Genomic DNA, 21914 nt, shown 5'->3' on the forward strand with positions numbered 1-21914 from the left:
TGAGTAGATATCAGAAGTAATTATGCTCCTGAGAAAACAGTCTGGCAAAAAGACTCAGTCATGAATCCATCCAAAATGACCTTGTAGCCTTCCGCCAGGAACTGATGTTTTAAACATCTAGATCCTAACTGACATCACCCTGGTTTGTTTGAACTTCTCTCACCTGCTGTTACAACAACCATCTGTGCTGCTCATCGCTGTAGGAAAAGCTGTTAGCTGGCTGACAAAATGGATGCAGTAATTCAAACAAAAAAGTAGAAACTTCTGCACATTTACTTGGATGATTTCAGGTCCACAAAAGTACATTTCTATAAAGCTAGCTCAAATCTGAGTAGTCTAGAGCAACTGATTAATACTATTTTATATTTAATGAAATTGCACGCATTTAGGCTCATCTGCGTTATATCGATGAAATCAGAGTGAGAATGTGATTAGGAGCACATGCACCAGTTTAAATTATGTGTGAGTACTATTCACGCACTGGTGCTATTTGGAGAAAGAGACGAGCAGAAGTGCCCAACTTTTGCAGATAGATGGGGTAAATTTCTGTCATAGTCAGCAACGCTGTTATTTTTGGCATCTTAGAATCAAAGCTATTTAACAAGTCAACAATTTCGTCTTTTTCTTCATGAGAAAATAACATTTGTGTGGAAAACAATCCCCTGCAGAGCAGCACCCTGGGAAACCATACAACTAAACCAGTATGAACATTTCCACAGGCCTGGAGGTGAAATGAGCTCTTATGCAGCAATTACCAGAATTATAGCTATATCAGTGGACTACCAATGCACCGATGTTATACCAGTGGTATAACATGTCATAGTACCTGAACAGAATAGCTGCTTCATAGTAGTATGAACAGTTCAATATATTTTCTATTAATTTAGTGGCTCATAGTAACCAGGAATATCTTCTATATACTGATATTTAAGGAAAAATAAGATGATTCCTCTACCAGCATACACATTCAGACACAAGTGTTGATTAGAAGAGAATAACATTTATTATCTGTTCTTTCACTGAATAACAATTCAATAAGCAGTGGAAGTATCGGTACAGACTGAAAACACTCAGCAATGCTGAAAAAAGATTTCAGTTTGTAATTTTAAAAAAGGCATGAAATATAGTGACAATAATGGACAATGGAAAACGAGAAGCTAAATTTCCTCAAGACCCGTCTAAGTTTCTGCTCTCAATAAGTGTATTTATGGCTTTCAAAAAATCTGCAAATGTGCCCCCACACTTCTAAGAATTTTCGACAATGTCCAGTAACAACAGAGGTGTTTTGACAGCTTGTCAAATTTCTCCCAGTGGGAATATCTATTAAAAGTCTGCGGTGTGGAATTTTTCTCATGTTTAAAACAAGCAACACTGTTGAAGCTCAGCATTACCTTTACTTCACAGGATGCCTTGAATTGCTCTCCGCATGAATATAAATGTAGAATATGGTGACACATATATTAACCTGTCGAGGTTCTTCCACTTAGGTGTGATGTTGGCATCATAACTTTCTTTTTGTATAGGTACAGTTTTTTTCGCGCATACTTTTGTTTATTTTATTTGTACTTTTTTCTAACTTTATTTAGCTGGATTCAAAATTGTCCTTGTTAAACTAGTGCTGCTCATATTAGCAGGTGTGTTACCTGGACCTTTTTTCTGTTCTTTCTTATTTCTTTCCTCTCATGTATTTCACGCCTGTCACACTCCCTGATGCTTGAATGACATTACTTTAAGTTCACACCAGGTGACTCTGAATTGAATAATCTTTGTGTGCAGTCAAAGTGACATAAAATCAGGTTCTCCATAGTCTCAGTGGTTACTATAGTCAAGTGTAACCACTGATTGCCCCAAGAGGCCATCCTGCTCTATCCACTGCTAACAAAACATGCCTGGAAATAATTTTCAGTGTAATGGAAAATGTGGAACAGAGTGTTTGGACAGAGTTTTGAATGAAAGTTCACAGAACAGGAGTGCTTCATCATGCTAGCATTTGTTAAGCAGCTACATTTTCCCCCACAGCCCATATGAACATGGACAGCTCCTGGTGAGAGAAAAATAACATGCAAACCACACACGGTTAGTGACTGAATAGACTGAATAGTCTTCAGTATCATGACATGAAATACACTAAGTGTCCCACAACACACAGTTGCTATTATAAGTAAATAGGAGCTGTATGTTTTTAGATCATCAAAGATCATCAAAGAAAGGGAACCAGAGGTTGTAGATAAAAGATGCCACGATGTAACCCACCAGTTAATGAATTCCTTCTGTGAAGCCTCAAGCTGAGCATTTTCACTGTTGCCATCTTGGTATTTTGAAACTAAACATAGCAAGCCAGTGTATATCAGTGGGAAACTGAAGGAAGCTGCATGCTCATATAGTAGTGACTTGTGAATCACAAGCCCACCTTAAAGCAAACCCTGAATTAGTGTTTTTCTTTTACCCTAATTGGAAACATAATTTACAAAATAAACAGCATGATGTGTTCAATAAGCATAACCTAATCAGAAAAATGTTAATTTAAGTCATTTTCTATTATTCTTCTATAATATGATCAGACTTATTCTTACAATCTGGTTGTCATTAGAGAGGATGCAGGTTTAAGGCACTTCTGCATTGGTTGCTATAAGTATACATACATATATATTAAAAAATAATGTCTATGAAGAGAACTTGCTGCTGCATTAGCTCATTAGTGCTTAGCTGTTTTGTGCAGTCATTCACATGGACATTAAAACATACCTGACACGTGTGTGTGTGTGTGTGTGTGTGTGTGTGTGTGTGTGTGTGTGTGTGTGTGTGTGTGTGTGTGTGTGTGTGTGTGTGTGTGTGTGTGTGTGTGTCACATGGCTAACTGTAAGAGCGAGGCCAGCTGCTAGCTTTGCGGTTAACATTAGCCAAGTTAGCCACGTATTACTGCTATTACTGTTATTGTTCATTTACAAATTGAATGTGGGACGAACTAGAAAGCATCCTGACCTCCCATAATAGTTTCATAACATTTCATTGGCTGGTGATTGCATCAGTGTGTTAACATGTTGAGCTTTCACTTTCAAATTCAGTTCAATTCAGTTCCGCCAGCAACGACATCATACATTCAGAAAGAGGCGAGAGCTTTGAAGCCTTCCTTGCTCGTCTTGCTTTGGTCTGCTTCTACAGAAATGTCATTGCTGTTTGCTGCTGCAGTTCTCTCTAACTACTGCCTCTAAGTTTGCATCAATGTTGCTGCATAGGATGTGTGAGCTTCTACAGTCAACAACTATGTCCATAACTGTATAACCATGTACCAAAAATCATAAACAGAAGTAACTGATTAGCAGACATCAGAAATCCAATTATATATTCTTCTGACTCATAACATTATGTGGCCAAAATAATAACCTAACACATGAATTATCTAAAATGGTTAGTGATTCATTCTTAGTAAGGCTCCATCTATAGTCTGCTGAAGAAGGCCCAGAGTAATGAAGAAACAGGGACTGGAGGATCAGATTGATATCTTTATTACCTGTCTTTTACCTAGTAATTTACTGTCGCTGAAAAATCACAGAGGGGCTCAGTGTATTAACAGGTTGACTTACTGGATTTCTGTCCTTCAAAGATGAGTCTGCAATTCTATTTCGGAAAACTCCTCAGGAGACAGACGGAGCATACGTTTCACGTGTTAGAGCAACACAGCGAGGGAGGGATGAGAATGAGGTTTCTTGGACTGTTATTTTACATACAAATGGGAAAAATTACCTAATACTGTGTCCTTACAGAAGCTGTTCAGCCCCAAATTTTCTTCCCTTACTATTCTTTTTTTCACCTTGTTATTTTAAGTCATGGGCCCAATTTGATTTTTATTGAGCTGAAAGAGTAAAACAGCTGTATAATAACCTAGATTTTCTTTTAATGTAAAGGAGTACAGCTACACTGTAACCATTCCCACTTTGAACCGATGATAAAAAGTCTATACTTATCTTTAAAAACTGCAAGGAAGCTGGACTAAGCAGAAAGATCACAATCTTTTTGCTGTGACACAACAGTACTTACCACTGCATCGCTGAGTCACCCTCAACTGATACTGTAGCTAAATAAAAACGAATGTATAGTAAAATTACTCAGAACATTTCCTTTGTCTTAACATCATTTCCACAGTCACCTTTGAATCCAGAGACCAAATCTGACCAAATTTGATCTTCAAATCTTTAAACCTTTCTGTCAGCGTTCTGCATCTATTTGAAAGATTGGTTATGTAAAACATCACAAAGGGCAGGATGACGAAACCTTTAATTTTTACATGACAGAAAGCTGTCTACATCACTTTTATTTAACGTCAAGAAAACTTTATTGCCCCCGCAAATCGTAAGTCTTCCCGTGCCCTTCAATGGCCTTTGCTCTCAATTTTGATTACATAGTTATCAAAAAGTCTAATACCCTTTAGGTCTTTGAAAATGCTGCTGCATCATGTCGAGGTCTTCACCTAAATTCATTTTTCACTCCAGCATCCTGACCAGTAATTAACAGTCTATGGGTGGTCCTTAGTGAAGTTGCAGAGAGAAAGAGCACCGAAGGCCTTGGAGGCGTTTTGAAGGTACATCTCTACATGTAAATCACGTGTAAACTTAGTGTACAGAAACCTTGAACATGAAAGCCTGCAAAGCGCTTGTGGTATGAACTCCTGAAAGACTCCAAAACTAAAGACCAGGATTATAAATACTGAACACTGTAGATAGTTTTTAAAGTTTGAAGCAGCCCAGACATGTTCCCTGATAGATGCTGCATCTTATTTAGCATGATTATGCAGAGCTAAATTAGCATTCCCAGTACATTTAGCAGTACTTGTAGCACTACAGTGCCTAAACATTAGCAACTAACAATATATTGTTTAATGGTGGGATGCCACAAGGATGTTCATCAGGTGAGCAAAATGTGGTGACATTAAAAAAGAGCTTTCTAATGTGTGTAATATGTATTCATGTAGTTTTGATGCACAAACCACACCGTGATTTCCTGGGATGATGAACCCATAACTAACAACAGCTTTAACTATAAAAGAGATGCCAAGAGGAAACAGCTTTAAGCAGAAAACCTCAGAATTGCTTATCAGGCAATCCATGACAACTTTTTGTTATGGGTTGTTAAACTTTTGACTGCCTAAAAGGGGTTATTTTACTACCCCAATTCCATAACAGTTGGTACATTGTGTAAAATCTACATAAAAAAGATCTTATTCACAATAGAGCATAGAAAACATGTCAAAGACATTTTACAATTTCATGAAAAAGAATTTGTGCATTTGTATTTGATGGCAGCAACACATTGCAAAAAAAGTTCAGATGGGAAGCCAAAAAAAGCAGGAAAAATAAGTGGTACAAAAAAAAAGAGAAACAGCTGGTGGCGCATTTAGCAACTAATTACGTTAATCTGAACAGGTCAGTAACCTGATTGGGTATAAAAAAAAGGGCATCTCAAAGAGGCACAGTGTCTCAGAAGTAATGATGAGCAGAGGTTTACCAGTCTGCAAAAAACTGTCAACAAATTGTGGAATAATTTCACAATAATGGTCCTCAATGTAAAATTGCACATGTCATTATCAACAGTACATGGTAATATCATCAAAACATTTCTGCACAGCTGGCTTTAAGCATTCAAACAGTGATTCACTTCATGTTCTTAAAATAGAGTTTGTGAGAAATAATATTTGATAGATTTGTTTGAATGGGAAGCTTTTGTATTTTGCTGTATGAGCCTCGGATTGAACATCAAACGCTGTTATTCAGCTGTGATCTGAAACGAATGCAATTAATCCTGGATCGATCAAACCTTCATTTGGTCAGGGCTAGGTAGTTTGTAATATTTGCACTTTGCCATGTTCTCATTTGTGCACTCAGTTCATTTTTGATCAATATGCTATTAAAGACCTTTTCCTGAGGCAGAACCTGTTTTCCTTTGGAGGTGTGGGGCATAATGTTTTGCAAATGCCTGCAGCCGTCAGGTTGAGTGACATAAGGGTTAAAAGAAAATTAGTTTGCATCGAGGTAAGGAAGTGTGGAGAAAAGCACCATGTGTCAAGTAGAAATCATTGATTCCTGTTATGCCTGTCTACTTGGTGGCCTTTTGCTTGTGGCCAGTGAAAAATTAGTCACCCTGAGGTGAAAATGGTTGGTTTCAGGGTGCGGCAATGGACTGAGATCAGTACTAAGTGAAATGCTGTGTATCAGAAACAAATGATGCTTGTTCTTTCTTCCCTCAAGTAGGCATGATTGAAACCTGAACAAAGTTCACGCATGTGGGTGGAATAAGTAGAAGACAATTAAAAATTAAACTTGCTACACTTTCTCATTTCCTATCAGCATGTTTTATGCTAATAATTCCCTTTTCAGCCAAACCGGTCAGAATGGGCTGTGCTTAAAATAGAAACTACTTTCCAAATTATACACATCTATTCAATTTCAACTCTAATATTACAATAATAATAAATTAGTCATTGTACCATTTATCAACCATTTGCATTAGTGCTGATGAATTATTAAGATCTTGAGAATACGTTTCCCAAAGGAACATGTAATACCAGTTTATGATTCATTTTCATTCAAAGGGGTCCTTGATTGTACCAGGGGTCGGTGTGGCGAAGCAATATAATGCAAGATAATGCAATATTTAATTTATCCCTTTAGGTTAAGGTGTAATGGAATGAAAGAATGCAGGTTACCTGAAGCTGTAATTTCCAACGAGAGGTATTACAGAGGGGAAGTGAAAGACATACACAGATACAGCTATGATATACACTCAAATATCCAAATTTTAAGTCTGTCTTAAGACCTTAAAATATAAAAGTCATTCTAGAAGTTAGTCTCGCCACTCAGCAACCATTATGGCAATGCAATTGCAATTACTTCTTCCTCATCTACATGTTTTCTGTTCAGTCGTCAGAATCCCCAGTCAATCACAGCACTTACAAAAAAAAACATTGTCAGCTCAGCTTTACCCCAAATAAGGTATGAAAAGCATTTTTGCCCATTATGTGCAAAGTTACAACCATGTCAATAATTTTCTGCCTCAGTCAGTGAACAAACATCAACCAATGTCATGTTCAGGACACTGTTAGCCAAGAAAACATGACCAAGCTACACTACATTTTTAATATGACAACAAGAAACCTCAACTGTTTCCATGCGTCAGTGCAACAACAGATCAGGCAGGTGGAGGCAGGCCAACCACGGTGGTCTCAAGAGATTACTCCTAAAGATTTCTATCCAGGACTGGACTGAGTGGAGTCTTAATATCCCAGAAACTTGGTATACAGTAGATGGATGCCTACTAGTGCAATTACACCACATGACACATAAATACTTTACTGTTATTTAGAAAAGAAAATGTTGTCATTTTTGGCATTTGAGGTGTGGCCCATACAAGGCAAAAACCATAACTGATTTAAATTTGGCCATCCCTTGTTTTAGCCTTTAAAACTGAATGCTTTGATATCTCTGAGAAACCTCTGCCCGCTCCCTTTTTTCCATTCGTGCTGGAAAAGTGTGCATTTTTGTAATTTTTTTTCATTCAAAAATCCCTCACACACTTGGGGACTGCATCTTCTGATAGCATGTTCTCTAAAGCATACTAGTCAGACCATCTTTTTCAAGTCCCCAACATTTGCCCTACTACCAAACACAGCAAAAGAGCCTGTCTCATCACTTTGGAGAAAAACAGGGTTTTGTAGCACTCCTGTGGTTGGCGGGTAAATTTTCCAAGGGGAGACAGTGAATGTGATTGAGGTGTCAGCAGCTGGCATCTTTGGATTACAGAGATTGTAGGAGCAGCAGGTGGTGGCACAGTCGGTAATGGAAGTCTCATTTTCCTTGATGTAGAAAGGCGAGACCACAGCCTGATAGCCCTCGGCTTGAAAAGGCCAGTTCCTCTGGTTGAGGATTCTGTAAGTAATAGAAATACTGTGCCTCCAAAATCAAAACAAGACTAGCATGTCCACGAATTTTAAAATACAGCTAAGACATGCTTTTTTTAAGGTGCTGCTTAAATACACATGAATATGGTCCTGGTCATTGTAGAGCTTGAATTTTATAAACACTATAAAATCCTGTTTTGATCCCTCTCCAAATGTCAAGCCATGTGCAATAGAAAGCAGAAGAAATTAGGTTTTTAAAAGTTGACAAACAGCTAACCTGCTAAGTCTACACCTCACAGCTGAAACTGTATATGCAGTATATTTTCTCAAGATTTAAAAGGAAAGAAAAAAACCCTATTTATTCCCAGCCTCTAAACTAAGCCTGCCATGGCCCAAAATCTTTTTTTTATTTGATTTTTATTTTCATTAAAGCTTGCATTAATTACAGAATCTTTCTAACATCAGTTTTACATAGTGAACTTGAAAAAGCCATACCTTAAAGCTAATGTTTCTTTTGCAGAGGAACTGTATAGACTTTATACTGGTTTCCATCCATCCATCCATCCATCCATTTGCTTCCACTTATCCTTTTCAGGGTCGTGGGGGGCACTGGAGCCTATCCCAGCTGTCATAGGGCGAAAGGCGGGGTACACCCTGGACAGGTCGCCAGTCTGTTGCAGGGCCAACACACAGGGACAGACAACCATTCGCGCTCACATTCACTCGCACATTCACACCTACTGGCAATTTGGATTATCCAATTAACCTATCCCCACAAGCTGCATGTTTATACTGATTTATTATAACAAATATTTTTTGATATTTATAGGAAATTTTATAGTTCATACCTGATACTGTATAAGGTCCATATGCTAAGATTGCGATGTTTGTTGCTGTATTTACTTATGAAGACACTCCTTTGTAGCACCACACAATAATCACATCAGTAAAGGTTTGTTGGTTAGAAACCGATTCATGCATGTTACTGTATCCCCCTGCTTTAGTAAGGAAGCTATGCTAACGGAAACACTGACATATTTTTTAATTTGATTTTATTTATATAGCACAACAACAGTCACCTCAAGGTGCTTTGTATTGCATGGTAAAGACCCTACAATAATACAGAGAAAACCCCAACAATCATAAAACCCCTATTATCAAGTACTTAGTGACAGTAGGAAGGAAAAACTCCCTTCTAACAGGAAGAAACCTCCCACAGGTCAGGCCCGTTTGCTGTGAGCGACTGGGGGTGATGCAAAGAAGATTAAAAAAAAAACATGTTGTGGAAAAGAACCAGAGATTAATAATATCTAATGAAAGGTCAGTGCTTTTTGGGGGGAGGCGATCGTGGCTCAAGAGTTGGTAGTTCGTCTTGTAATCAGAAGGTTGGCGGTTTGAGCCCCGGCTCGGACAGTCTCAGTCGTTGTGTCCTTGGGCAAGACACTTCACCTACCGCCTACTGGTGATGGCCAGAGGGGCCGATGGCGCGATATGGCAGCCTCGCCTCTGTCAGTCTGCCCCAGGGCAGCTGTGGCTACAACTGTAGCTTGCCTTCACCAGTGTATGAATGTGAGAGTGAATGAATAGTGGTATTGTAAAGCGCTTTGAGGGGTCCCGAAAAGCGCTATATAAATGCAATCCATTATTATTCATTATTATTTTACCAAACACAAGGAAATGGACAAATGCCCAAATCTAACATCAGTATCTATTAAATGTCAACTGTTATCAAGGCTGATGATTTTGTAAATGTGATCATTTTATGCTTTCTTCTGAAACTATAAACCACTATAACACTCCATGTTTTATTATTCTAATCTGTAACTCATATTGGATTTGTTGTGTTTTCAACAAACACTCAGCTTTTTAACACTGTTATCTTTCTCCAACATGAAGAGCATGAAGAGCTGCTCTTCATCTGCAGTTTTCTATTCCCTGTAATTACAGATGGGAAAGCTCATAAAATCAACAAGCTGTTATCTGTAGTACACAAATATTTCACCAATGTGAATATGTGTGTAACAATGATGGTGTGAAAAATTAAGAGAAATTGAAAACTGAGACGTGTTTATACTTGTCCGTGTCCTTGCCTCCGAGAACACGTGCTTGTGATCCCTGTATCTGTCTGTTGTAAGACTTGGGGCTCATATTTTATTATACTCATTAAAGTGTCCACCTTTGCATGTTTTTCATTCAATGTATTTCCCCATTCATACTTAACTAATTGTGGACTAACAGATAACCCTGAAGCAATATTAACTGAACAGCAGTCAGCATCCTATTGCTTTCATTTGAGTCTGTGGAGTGGTGCTAAGGTTGTAATGCACTGTTCTGTCAGAATCTTTAGTGTATTATAGATCTGTGTATTGGTTTGTGGTTGTATACTGCAGCATGCACCGGGTTATTACTATAATGACAACAATGTTGACAGTAGTGTGACCAAACTGTGCCACCCTGTATGGTCACAAACGGTTTAAAAGAGGGGCATAGCTACCATGATGTTAATCATTGATTTTTCTGTCTTCAGCTTCATAATCATGGTATTTAGAAACTGGATGTGAGGCAACAGGGTTAGGTCAGACTGTAAAACAGCTCATGGATTGGCTAAATACTTGTCAATGATAAGTCATTAGCTAATGAGCACACTACAGGCAATTGCTACTGTTATTGCTCACCTCAGAGCACTTTCTTGTTGTCTTATAAAAAGCTGTCAGAAAAAAAAAAATCTGTTTTTGTTCATTCCCATGATGCAGAATTTAGGTTTCAGTCTATTGGATCTATTGCGGCCTTTGGCCTGGGAGCTTGAGGGTCCTGCGCTCTGCACTCTTCTGGACAGAGAGCTCGGATGTTGTTCCAGAGATCTGTTGGAGCCACTCACCTAGCTTGGGGGTTTCTGCACCGAGCATGCGGTCAGTCGTGGGCATCTTTCTGATGTACTCGTGGGTTTTTATTGTCTCATCCTGGAGTGTGGCACTGACACTCATTAGTTCCCAGCCTCCTTCCTTCTGCTTAGTTTACAGTATCAGGGTGCTGGACTTGGGATGAAACCCTCCATGAGCTTCCTCGTCTTGATGTTAGTGGCTTGTATCTCCTCCTTTGGCCAGCTTATTATCCCAGAAGGGTACCTGATCATGGGCAGGGCGTAGGTGTTGATAGCCCGGATCTTGTTCTTACCATTCAGCTGACTCCTCAAGACTTGTCTGACCCTTTGCAGGTACTTGGTTGCAGCTTTTCCAGCGACCTCTCCATGGTTCCCATTTGCCTGTGGGATCCCCAGTTACTTGTAACTGTCTTCTATGTCGGAATTGTTGCCTTCTCGTAGTTTGTTCCCCTTAGTTCTGACTACCTTCCCTCTCTCTGTTGTCATCTGATTACACTTCTCCAGTTTGAACGACATTCCGATGTCATTGCTGTATATCCTGGTGTTGTGTTGGAAATCCTTTTTTTTTTTTTTTTGCCATATAGGAACCTTAAATTCTTCAACTATTTGTGTTAAAAAAAAACATGCAGAAATGGTCCTTTTCATGTTCGAGGCTTGTGAGAAAAAATAATCTAAACATTATATTTCTTGCTTGCATTGCGTGTATGCTTATTCTTATCATAAGATATAATGTGTTATCAAAAGTGAACACAACGACAAAAAAGAAATGGAAAAATGCTTTCTTGGTTCTCCATCTGAGGCTTTATTCAAGCGTACTAACGTAGGTACATGAGACACAAAGTCAATAGAAGTAAACAACATATTTGAAGTATTTGAATGTGATAGCTGTATACAAGTATTAACATTGCTCTCAATAATAATATGATACTGTGGGATGAATTTTGGGATTTTTTTTTTATTGGTTCCAAGGAAGCGTGCGTAGTTCACATTTTACTTGTACCCATAGCAACAAGAGGCATGCTTCATAACCTGTTAACTCTCTTGTCTTAAATTTAAATGGACAATATAAACATTGGTACCGTTTTATATGTTTACATAGTAAAAAAGCGTAACCATTTACTGTGACCAGTGTCCTTATAAAGATGAAGACAACACAGTGATGGAAACATCCCTGATTTTGATGCGGCAATCTCTTACACCACCCCGTCAGTTATTTTCTTTGTTATTTATTATAGCTTGTCAAAGTAAGGTAAAGGGTTTTTCTGTGAGGTGTTTAGATTATTTTTCTACCCCCTGCAAGTCTGTATGTGTGTAGGCATGGGACTGCGTGTTTGTGTGCAGCATGTCTGTGAGAATGAGTACACAGGCTTGGATTTTCACACTGGAGGTGCCAATTAGCTCTTGGAGATGACAAGAGAGCATGAGTTGGCTCAGCAGTAACGAGCTGCTCCAACAAAACCTCTCTGCCTGCTTCTTACTTTGTCTCGCCTCTTATCACCTATCCGCTTAGAATCTACGCCTATTTTGCTGCCATCCAGTCGCTTGCTCCATTTCTACTGCTTATTTCCGCTGTCTTTTTTTTTTGCATTGGCCATCGCTTTCACTCCTTCTCTGCCTGGTTGTTCATTTTCTGTGGGCCCCCAGCTGTCTCATTATAGTACTCGGCTTCGAGCAGACTTTTTATTTCTCTTTCTTCTGCTCTGCTGTACCCAACTGCTCTATCTAAAATCTCTCTCTTCATTCAGCCTCGTTCTTTCATGTTTACTTCTTCCTCATCTACATGTTTTCTGTTCAATAATCATTTTAGCCAGTGATTTAAAAACATCTTTATTCAGAACCACTGTGGTACCCAAGGAGCAATTGTTTTGTGTCAAAGGAGAGATCCAAGGCCTACCTGCCATTAATAAATCTTCTGTGTAAAAGGAACCACTTTACTGTGTGAATTCATGCACATAGATGTGAATAATAAGAGTTATGTGCCACACCAAGTATTTACTTGGGGGGAAAATGACCTTTGAGCAATGACTTTTGTTCCTGCCACGTCTTATGTCTTTAACTGTGTTCATATTCTTGACATTCTTTGACCTGTCACTGTGCGGTTGGTTGGGTGTGCTGGTAAGATTTCCACCTGGGCAGCTGTCCAGTAAATCAGTCAGACTCCTTTAAGCCGGGCATATTTTGTCCTCTTGAGCTAGTTTCAGAAAATTCTTACAAGCTATTCAACAAAATGGAAAATTTGAGATGGGCGAGTTCGGGTGGAGATTCTGCAAGTGAGGTACTCTTTTTGATCTTTGATCATGACCAGAGTAGGAGTGGAGATTGAAAATGCAAGAGCAAGCCCAAACTATTGAAGATAAAATATATTTTAAAAGCTGAACAACATACAATAAGGTTTCTCTGCCTTATCTGGTTAAAGGTTGTAATGTCAATAAGTCATTATAACAGTGTGTCTGATTCTAATTACTGATGGTAGCGTCTTATCCCTTGATGTCACGTAATATTGTTTTCATTGCCACCAATGTCTCAGTTATGTACAAGGTCTTCTTTCAGCGTCGATGGCGTGATGCACCACTGCACCGCAACATTGGCCACCTATAAAAAAGCCTGGAAGAATAGATTCGACATACATCGCAGCCTGTGGTTTGTGTCAGATTTGGACCATCATGTTTTACATTTGGTTCCACTGTTTTCCACTTACTGTTTAGATTTTATATTTATGTTTAATTTTTCACAGAAAATTACTTTTTACAGTTATGAAAATGTTGTGGGTGAAAATCCAGCCCTTTCAACCAGTAACTCTTTGAAAAGACAGATGAGGAGTTGGGAGTGACAGTCCTAAGAAAACTAATGCTGCAACCAAAGTCAATCTTTGTGTGTAATCAAGACAAACCACCAGCTTTGACAGAATACCTGGAAATGAGAACAGTTGGTGTTGGTAAACCATAATTTAAACTTTGACACCAGAATCTTGGGTGAACATCCTCACATCAGTGTTATTAAAGTGTACTGATCAGCTACGCAGGTTGCAAACCTCTCAACCGTTGTGCTCCCAGATTAAGTCGTGTTCCTGCACGATTTAAGAGGATAAGTGATTTTGAAAATAGATGAATGAATGTGAGATGTTTTTAAGACTGGAACTGCCATTTGGACATATTTGTTTACTTAGTGCTGTCCCATTCTGTTTAACAGTTAAAAATACGAGTGCTTGTGGCAGGGTGTATAAAGTAGAGAATGTTTTGTTCAGAAAACAGCCTGAGCCAGAAAATTAGTTTCAAGGGCGTGCAAGCTCAGAAACTAGCAACGCAATCAATGAGATGCTGATATTGATTACCAACCCACACAGATTTATTCTTGGTCAATTTGAAGTGTGGACCATTAAAACTACTGTACACTCACTGTACTCACTGCATTACTGTAGTAAAGGTCTGGTGAGTCACTACTTACAGATATAGCAACTCAGACGTCAGCAAAAGGTCAGCTGGCTGACAGCCACTGGGAGTCCCACTTTCTTTCCGGGTGCATCTATTTTCCTCTGTAAACACACCCCTTTCACTCAATTGGAAAGTCTCACCAAGAGATGTTGCTTTTTTTTTTTTTGTCATAAAGCGTTGACTTGGATATGTCTGTGAAGGTTCTCAGTCATCAAGGTCATTGAAGTCTAAGGAGTTTGGAAAGAAATGTGTCTGGACTTGATTTCCTGAAGATGTTTTAAATCTCATAGAAGCTTCTTCATTTTTAAGAACAAATGGTGGAGAGTCCCAGATTTTTAAGCCCTAGTGGGAATGTGCCTAAGAGGGTTGTTGGCCCACTATTGATCCTCTGCCATAATCACAGGCAGTGTTGGATATGTTACTTTAAAAAAGTAATTAATTACTAATTACTTAGTCAATATTGTATTTAAAATACTTATCTAATTACTGTGTCAGAAAAGTAACTTAATTACTAAATAAGTAATTTAACTAAATACTTCTTAAGGCAGCATGGTGGCACGGTGGTTAGCACTGTTGCCGCACCACCAAGGCTGGAGACGGAGCAAACTGGAAGAGCATATGGGAGAAGGACGCAACCCATACCGGCAATGCTCAGTGGCTAGTGGATCTGAGGGCAGACCACAGCGACCTCCCCAAACAGGGTCCAGTAACCATCACAGTGGCAGATATCCAAGAAAGGGTCTCCAGTATGAAGAGTTGGACAGCACCAGGCCCTGACATGGTTCACGCCTACTGGCTGAAGAAGCTGACTGCACTCCACGAGCGCCTGGCAGCACAAATGAACCAGCTGCTAGTTGACGAGAGAGACACCCGGAATGGCTAACCAAAGGCCGGACAGTCCTGATCCTCAAGGCCCCCAGAAGGGACCGGTCCCCTCCAACTACCGACCAATAACCTGCCTCAGCACCACGTGGAAGCTCCTGTCAGGCATCATATCGGCTAAGATGAACAGGCACATGGGTCAATACATGAGCGGGGTATAGAAAGGGATGGGCAAGAATACCAGAGGCGCAAAACACCAGCTACTGGCAGACCAAGCAGTCAGCCGAGACTGCAGGACCAGACTGACCAACCTGTGCACTGTCTGGATTGATTACAAGAAGGTCTATGACTCAATAATAATAATAATAATGGATACTTTATTGATCCCCAATGCCCCACTCTTGGATCCTGGAATGCCTAGAACTATATAAGATCAACATGACCCTGAGAGCCTTCATCAGGAACTCAATGGGGATGTGGCGGGCAACACTGGAGGCCAACCTCGAGCCCATAGCACAAGTCACCATCAAGTGCTACTATCAAGATCTACCAAGGAGATGCTCTGTCCCCACTGCTGTTCTGCATAGGCCTTAACCCCCTCAGTGAGATAATTGACAAGACTGGATACGGATACCGACTACGGAATGGAACAGTTGTCAGGCACCTCCTGTACATGGATGACATCAAGCTGTATGCCAAGAGTGAACGAGACATCGATTCACTGATCCACACTACCAGGCTATACAGCAATGACATCGGAATGTCATTTGGGCTGGAGAAATGTAGTCGGATGGTAACAAAGAGAGGGAAGGTAGTCAGAACGGATGGGATCAAACTACCAGAAGGCAACATTGCAGACATAGAGGACAGTTACAAGTACCTGGGGATCCCACAGGCGAATGGGAAGAGGCCGCTAGGAAAGCTGCAACCACCAAGTACCTGCAGAGGGTCAGGAAAGTCCTGAGGAGTCAGCTGAACGGTAAGAACAAGATCCGGGCTATCAACACCTAAGCCCTGCCCGTGATCAGATACCCTGCTGGGGTAATAGGCTGGCCAAAGGAGGAGATAGAAGCCACTGACATAAAGACAAGAAAGCTCCTTACCATGCATGGAGGGTTTCACCCCAAGTCCAGCACCCTGAGGCTGTACGCTAAGCGGAAGGAAGGAGGCTGGGGACTGGTGAGTGTCAGTTCCACAGTCCAGGATGAGACAACGAACATCCATGAATACATCACGAAAATGGCCCCAACTGACAGCGTGCTCAGTGAATACCTCAGGCAGCAGAAATCCAAGAAAGTGGAGGAAGGCGAGGAACCATCATGGAAGGACAGGCCCCTGCACGGTATGTACCACCGGCAGATAGAGGAGGTGGCTGATATCCAGAAATCCTACCAGTGGCTGGACAAAGCTGGACTGAAAGACAGCACGGAAGCACTAATCATGGCAGCACAGGAACAAGCACTAAGCACAAGATCCATTGAGGCTGGGGTCTATCACACCAGGCAAGACCCCAGGTGCAAGTCAAGTCAAGTCAAGTTTATTTATAGAGCACATTTAAAAACAACCAAGGCTGACCAAAGTGCTGTACAGTAAATACAGATAAAAAATACAATAGAACACAATTTCGTAAAACACCTCGCTGATCAAAATAAAAAATAAATAAACAAATAAATTAAACCTTTCTAAAAGCCAATGAAAAGAGGTGAGTTTTAAGAGCAGTTTTAAAAGTTTCTAGGCTTTTGGAGAATCTGACGTGAGGAGGTAAACTGTTCCACAGTCTGCGTGCAGCCACAGCAAACGCCCTCTCTCCCTTTGTCTTTAATTTATACCTGGGAACATCTAAAAGCATCAGATCGGCTGACCTCAAAGATCTCCTGGGGCGATAAGTACTAAGGAGTTCTGACAGGTAAGAAGGTGCAGTGCCATTTAAAACCTTAAAAGCCAGCAGTAAGATTTTAAAATCAATCCTAAAAGCAACTGGGAGCCAGTGGAGAGAGCAGAGAACCGGAGTGATGTGGTCTCTTTTTTTTGAACCGGTCAACAGGCGAGCGGCAGCGTTCTGCACCAGTTGAAGGCTGTGTATAGATGCCCCAGAGACAATCCAGCACATAACAGCAGGGTGCAAGATGCTAGCAGGCAAGGCATACATGTAACGCGATAACCAAGTGGCATAGTGTACAGGAACATCTGTGCCGAGTATAACCTGGAAGTCCCGAGGTCAAAATTGGAGATGCCCCCAAGGGTGGTGGAGAATGACCGAGCTAAGATCCTGTGGGACTTCCAGATACAGACGGACAAAATGGTGGTGGCTAACCAACCGGACATAGTGGTGGTAGACAAACAGAAGAAGACGGCCGTAGTGATCGATCTAGTGGTTTCGAATGACAGCAGCATCAGGAAGAAGGAGCACGAGAAGCTCGAGAAATACCAAGGGCTCAGAGAAGAGCTCGAGAAGATGTGGAGGGTGAAGGTGACGGTGGTTCCAGTGGTAAGCGGAGCACTAGGTGCAGTGACTCCCAAGCTAGGCGAGTGGCTCCAGCAGATCCCGGGAACAATATCGGAGATCTCTGTCCAGAAGAGCGCAGTCCTAGGAACAGCTAAGATACTGCGCAGGACCCTCAAGCTCCCAGGCTTCTGGTAGAGGACCCGAGCTTGAAGGATTAACCGCCCACAGGGGCGAGTGGGGATTTTTTTATTTTATACATATATATATATATATATATATATATATATATATATATATATATATATATATATATATATATATATATATATATATATAATGGCTGTTGGAGCATAGACGCCATACTTTAAATGTGATGCACTAACAAAGAATTCTGAATCTCACTTATTTCTGAACCCAGAGGTCTGAACCTAGAAGTAAGGTTAATCAGTTAGCAACCTACTTCAAACTTAAAGACAGTGTTTGTTATCATTTAACTGCCTCTCTTTTTTACCTGCTAACCACTACTGCAACTGCTAACCCTGCTCAGGAACTAGGTTACATGGCTTAACAGAGATTTTGATACCCATTAACTCTGACAGGGATTCTAGGTTTGGTCAAACCAGTTACCAAAGAAATGGCTGCGTTGAACCTCCCCTGGTATCCCTGACCAGCAACCTGTATGGCAATATGATGCATCTGAAGAAGACTTCACCACTGTCTTCATCTTTTCTGACTTTCTATAATGTACAATTCACTCTTTATTTCTTTACCATAACATTTGACAGATTTTCATGCATTTTATTTTTTTTTTTTGCTTTCCTTTAATTTGGAAGAAGCAACACACGACTAAGTTCAGTCAAAACTTTCTTCTTGAACTCAGTAAGGTCCCCAGTTTAGGTTATAACTGGGATTATTATTCTACGAAAACATATGATTGAGATTTTGTTTCCTGTTTAATTTCTTTATTATTATTTTTGTTATATACTTTACACTGTGATCCAGAGGAATTTGTTTATTCATGTTTTGTTTTTACTTATTTGAATATTTCCATCCCTTTTTGTTGGTTTGCTGTTCATTTTCTTTGGTACAGAAACTTGAAAAGTAATGGAATACATGCAACATGATCTATGATCTCTGCTGCATTTGGGTCCTCACCTCTACATTCCACTCTGTTTGTTATCATCATGACTTCACTAATATGAATAAAAAGACTAAAGAGAATGAAGTAAGTGAATGAAAAATCCTGCCAGGAGATAAAGTCAGCTAGCTTAAAACCATTTAAAGCACTCAGCAATTTAAGTACAATTACAATACAGTAGTTGGCACATATTTTTCCTTGCTCTCTTCTCACTGTTTCTTTAATTCCTGATGTCATAAAACATATGAGATCAGAAGCCATAGCAAAAAACCTCAAGGGGTTCAATAGATCTGATAAAATGAAAGGGGAATCTAATATCGGCTGTCGTGGTTACCCCTGAATTTGATCTACGGTTGGTCAGAGCAGCAGCAACTGAATCGCATACTCTGGGTCTGTGCGTTTCTTAAAAGTTACCTCATGTTCTGTTCAGTCATAATACATTTATAGAATATGTGACATCATTTTGGAGAGCCGGAGTGCTCCGGCTGGGTTTTGGTTTCCTCTAATATGAAATGTTGAAATAAAGGAATAGATGTTACAGCATCCATTAACAGCTCTTATCGCTGCCCTGTAATTTAGTTTTAACTAATATCCATGAAAATGTGATTAAAGTTTTGTCTTTTTTCTCCAAAGAAGATCAGTTAATTTCACAACTTTTCAGCTTTCCTCTCAAAGTTAAAATGGTTATCATGTTAACCTTAATCAAGTTACATAAGCAAATTATCTAAAATGAAACGCACATGAGGACACGTGTTCATGTTTAGTTAAAAGTTTATTTTTACAGATTTTTTTGCTGCTCTTTTATTTTCATTATCACACACAAAATGTGGACGCTCTGATTAATTACGTTTTTGTTTTTTTGTTTTTACCTTTCAGTGCAGAAAAAAAAGAAAGCCCAAAAAAGAGTTTGTGCTTTGGAGTCTTAAAAGCAACCATAATTTTAAATCTATTTATTCTCAAAACTGTTACTTTAATTTGGAAGCGAAGTGCCAGCCCTCAGCTAAGAAGCAAAAATAAACTCTTCTAATAAGTGATGCTTTCTTATTGCTCTCCAAAATGTAAATTTTCTTCTGCTGGCTAAAACATCAAGGAAAAAGTCAAATGCAGAAAAAGTAAGGGGTTGTTTTTCTTCTCCTTCTTCTCTGTGGTTAAAATTACCTCTTGTCATTTGCTTCTTCACATGCGGTGGCTTTAGACGCTGGCTCCCTCGGTCACAGCTTGATGCCATTACAAGGCAGACAGCTCATCAAGATAAGTGACAAATGCTTGACCAACAGAAGGGAGAAGGGCAAGGTTTAAAATGCCATTTCGGCCTCAAGGCTATAATTGGCATACTGCTTTAAGCAAGCAGCAGTTGTTGTGTTCAAGTGCCACATGGCAGTGGCACGAATCGGCACAATCTTATCTTTTCTATGCTCTGTGACTGATTCCCATGTGGTATACAGATTGTATAATGAAGCTGGACCATGAAAATGCACAGATGTTATTGTGAGCCACACTGCCAGTGGTTGGCAGAACAGCCTGCTGCTTGAATGGTCCTGCAATGTGTTTTTTGTGTGTGGGTGGAGGCATGAGGGAAAGGAAGTGAGATCAGCAGAGGGAGCCTACTGGTTTCAATGTGCCATGGCATGTGTTGGTACAAGGGGAGCTACATTTGTTGATGCAGTGTGTAGACAGGTCTGCTCAGCGGCACTTCAGGATGCAGGCAACCTGTGTGATACCTGATGTTCTTCTGTGTGTATACTACCAATGAATGCGCTACACCTGAAAAATGGGTGCATATCTAAAGGCATAGTTGTTTTTTATATTTTCTGTCATCCCTGTTATGATCATATCATGAACACAGTTCTGACTGCAAGATGCCCTGCACATATTTTGTTTGTGTGAGGCACCCAATCATAAGAAAATTATGGAGGGGAACAGGACTTAAGTCTGTATTGATGGAGCACCAATGTCGAGTATAAGATAAATAAGTTCAATAAGGTGAGATCATTAGAAGGAACATGATTTGTTGATATACAGAATTCAATTAAGGCATTTGGCGATTAGACTCCAATGGCCTATCACTAGAAGGAGGAGATGGAATTCCAGCAGAGATAAGGACTAGGAAAGGACCCCTTGACTCTCGATGCTGGTGGTGGAGATGGAGGCTTGGATGGAGCATGATTAACAAGGAAGAGTCGGGGCTGGGAGGAGGTGGTTCGGACGAAGGTGTCTACAAGGGAGAATAACAGATGAGCAGTGAGATTTAAAGTATGTTGAGTGGAATCTGATTGGCCTGAAAAAGGCGGGCAGAAAGATGATTGGAGTAGACCAGTGGTGTCTCAGTGGGCTTGACACCATGAGAAAGTGGAAGTCAGAGGTGGGACCAAGTCATTGTTTTGCAAGTCTCAAGTAAGTCTCAAGTCTTTATCCTCAAGTCTCAAGTCAAGTCTCAAGTAATGTCAGGCAAGTCAGAGTCGAGTCTCAAGTCACTGGTGTAAAAGTCCGAGTCAAGTCACAAGTCTGAAACTTTGAATTTCAAGTCCTTTCGAGTCTTTAAAAAAAAAACAACGAAAAAATGTTGCAGTTATATGCTAAATGTAAATATTAGACCATGTAATTTTAAAATCTGTGTTTTTCTCAACACATGACAAAATAGTGAACTTAGAAAATATACACAAATTGTGAAATTGCACCTCTATAAAATGCAGCTCAATTAAACCTAGCTCCAAGAATAATTTTCACCGACAGTTCTGAGATAAGCTGCATGTTATTCTTGGATGCGGTTGTAGGACCAGCTTTAAAATCGCATGACAAAAATATACACATTAAAAAAAAAAAACTGTATCACCAACGTAGCCTGGACAACATTTGCTAGTTAGATGAAGTCAGCTATCTCATCTTAGCATATTTATATGCATATTTATAATTATACGCTTCTTGGAGTGAGTGCATACACTCATGAAGTTTAGTAACTTCAGGTCACTGCAACAAGCCCAGGTACAGTTTACCGACGGATGGGTGCAGGACCTTGAAATGCACCGTGTAGAACGAAAGACCATCGTACGTATCATAAGTTTACCAGTCTCACAAATCGTCTTCATAAATACACATTCCTTAACCGTTTATTAATAGGACCTTTGAGCTCAACGGTAATTAATTAGTAGTGGAAATAATTTCTGGTAGCATCACAGAAATGTAGCAGTGACAATAATATTGTATGCTGTAATCGTACTGGGCAATTAGTGATACAAAAAACCTGTTTTATCCTGTGAATAAAAGTATGTGTTTTTGTCAGTGTACCATAATAACAGAAGCGAAAC

The 21914-nt window shown here is 39.9% G+C and overlaps 1 protein-coding gene across 1 annotated transcript in view; it reads right to left on the reverse strand.

The window, feature by feature from the left end:
* Positions 1-20675: 20675 nt before the first annotated feature.
* Positions 20676-21914, reverse strand: part of LOC146651582 (E3 SUMO-protein ligase ZBED1-like) — a 33407-nt gene continuing 32168 nt past the window's right edge. Inside the window, exon 2 of the mRNA XM_085384525.1 lies at positions 20676-20824. Coding sequence (XP_085240651.1) covers positions 20676-20824 — 149 coding nt within the window. The remainder of the gene's footprint in view (positions 20825-21914) is intronic.

The sequence above is a fragment of the Rhamphochromis longiceps genome, linkage group LG16, assembly GCF_057381845.1.
Source record: "Rhamphochromis longiceps isolate RC_006_pf linkage group LG16, R_longiceps_female_GT1.1, whole genome shotgun sequence".
Lineage (NCBI taxonomy): Eukaryota > Metazoa > Chordata > Actinopteri > Cichliformes > Cichlidae > Rhamphochromis > Rhamphochromis longiceps.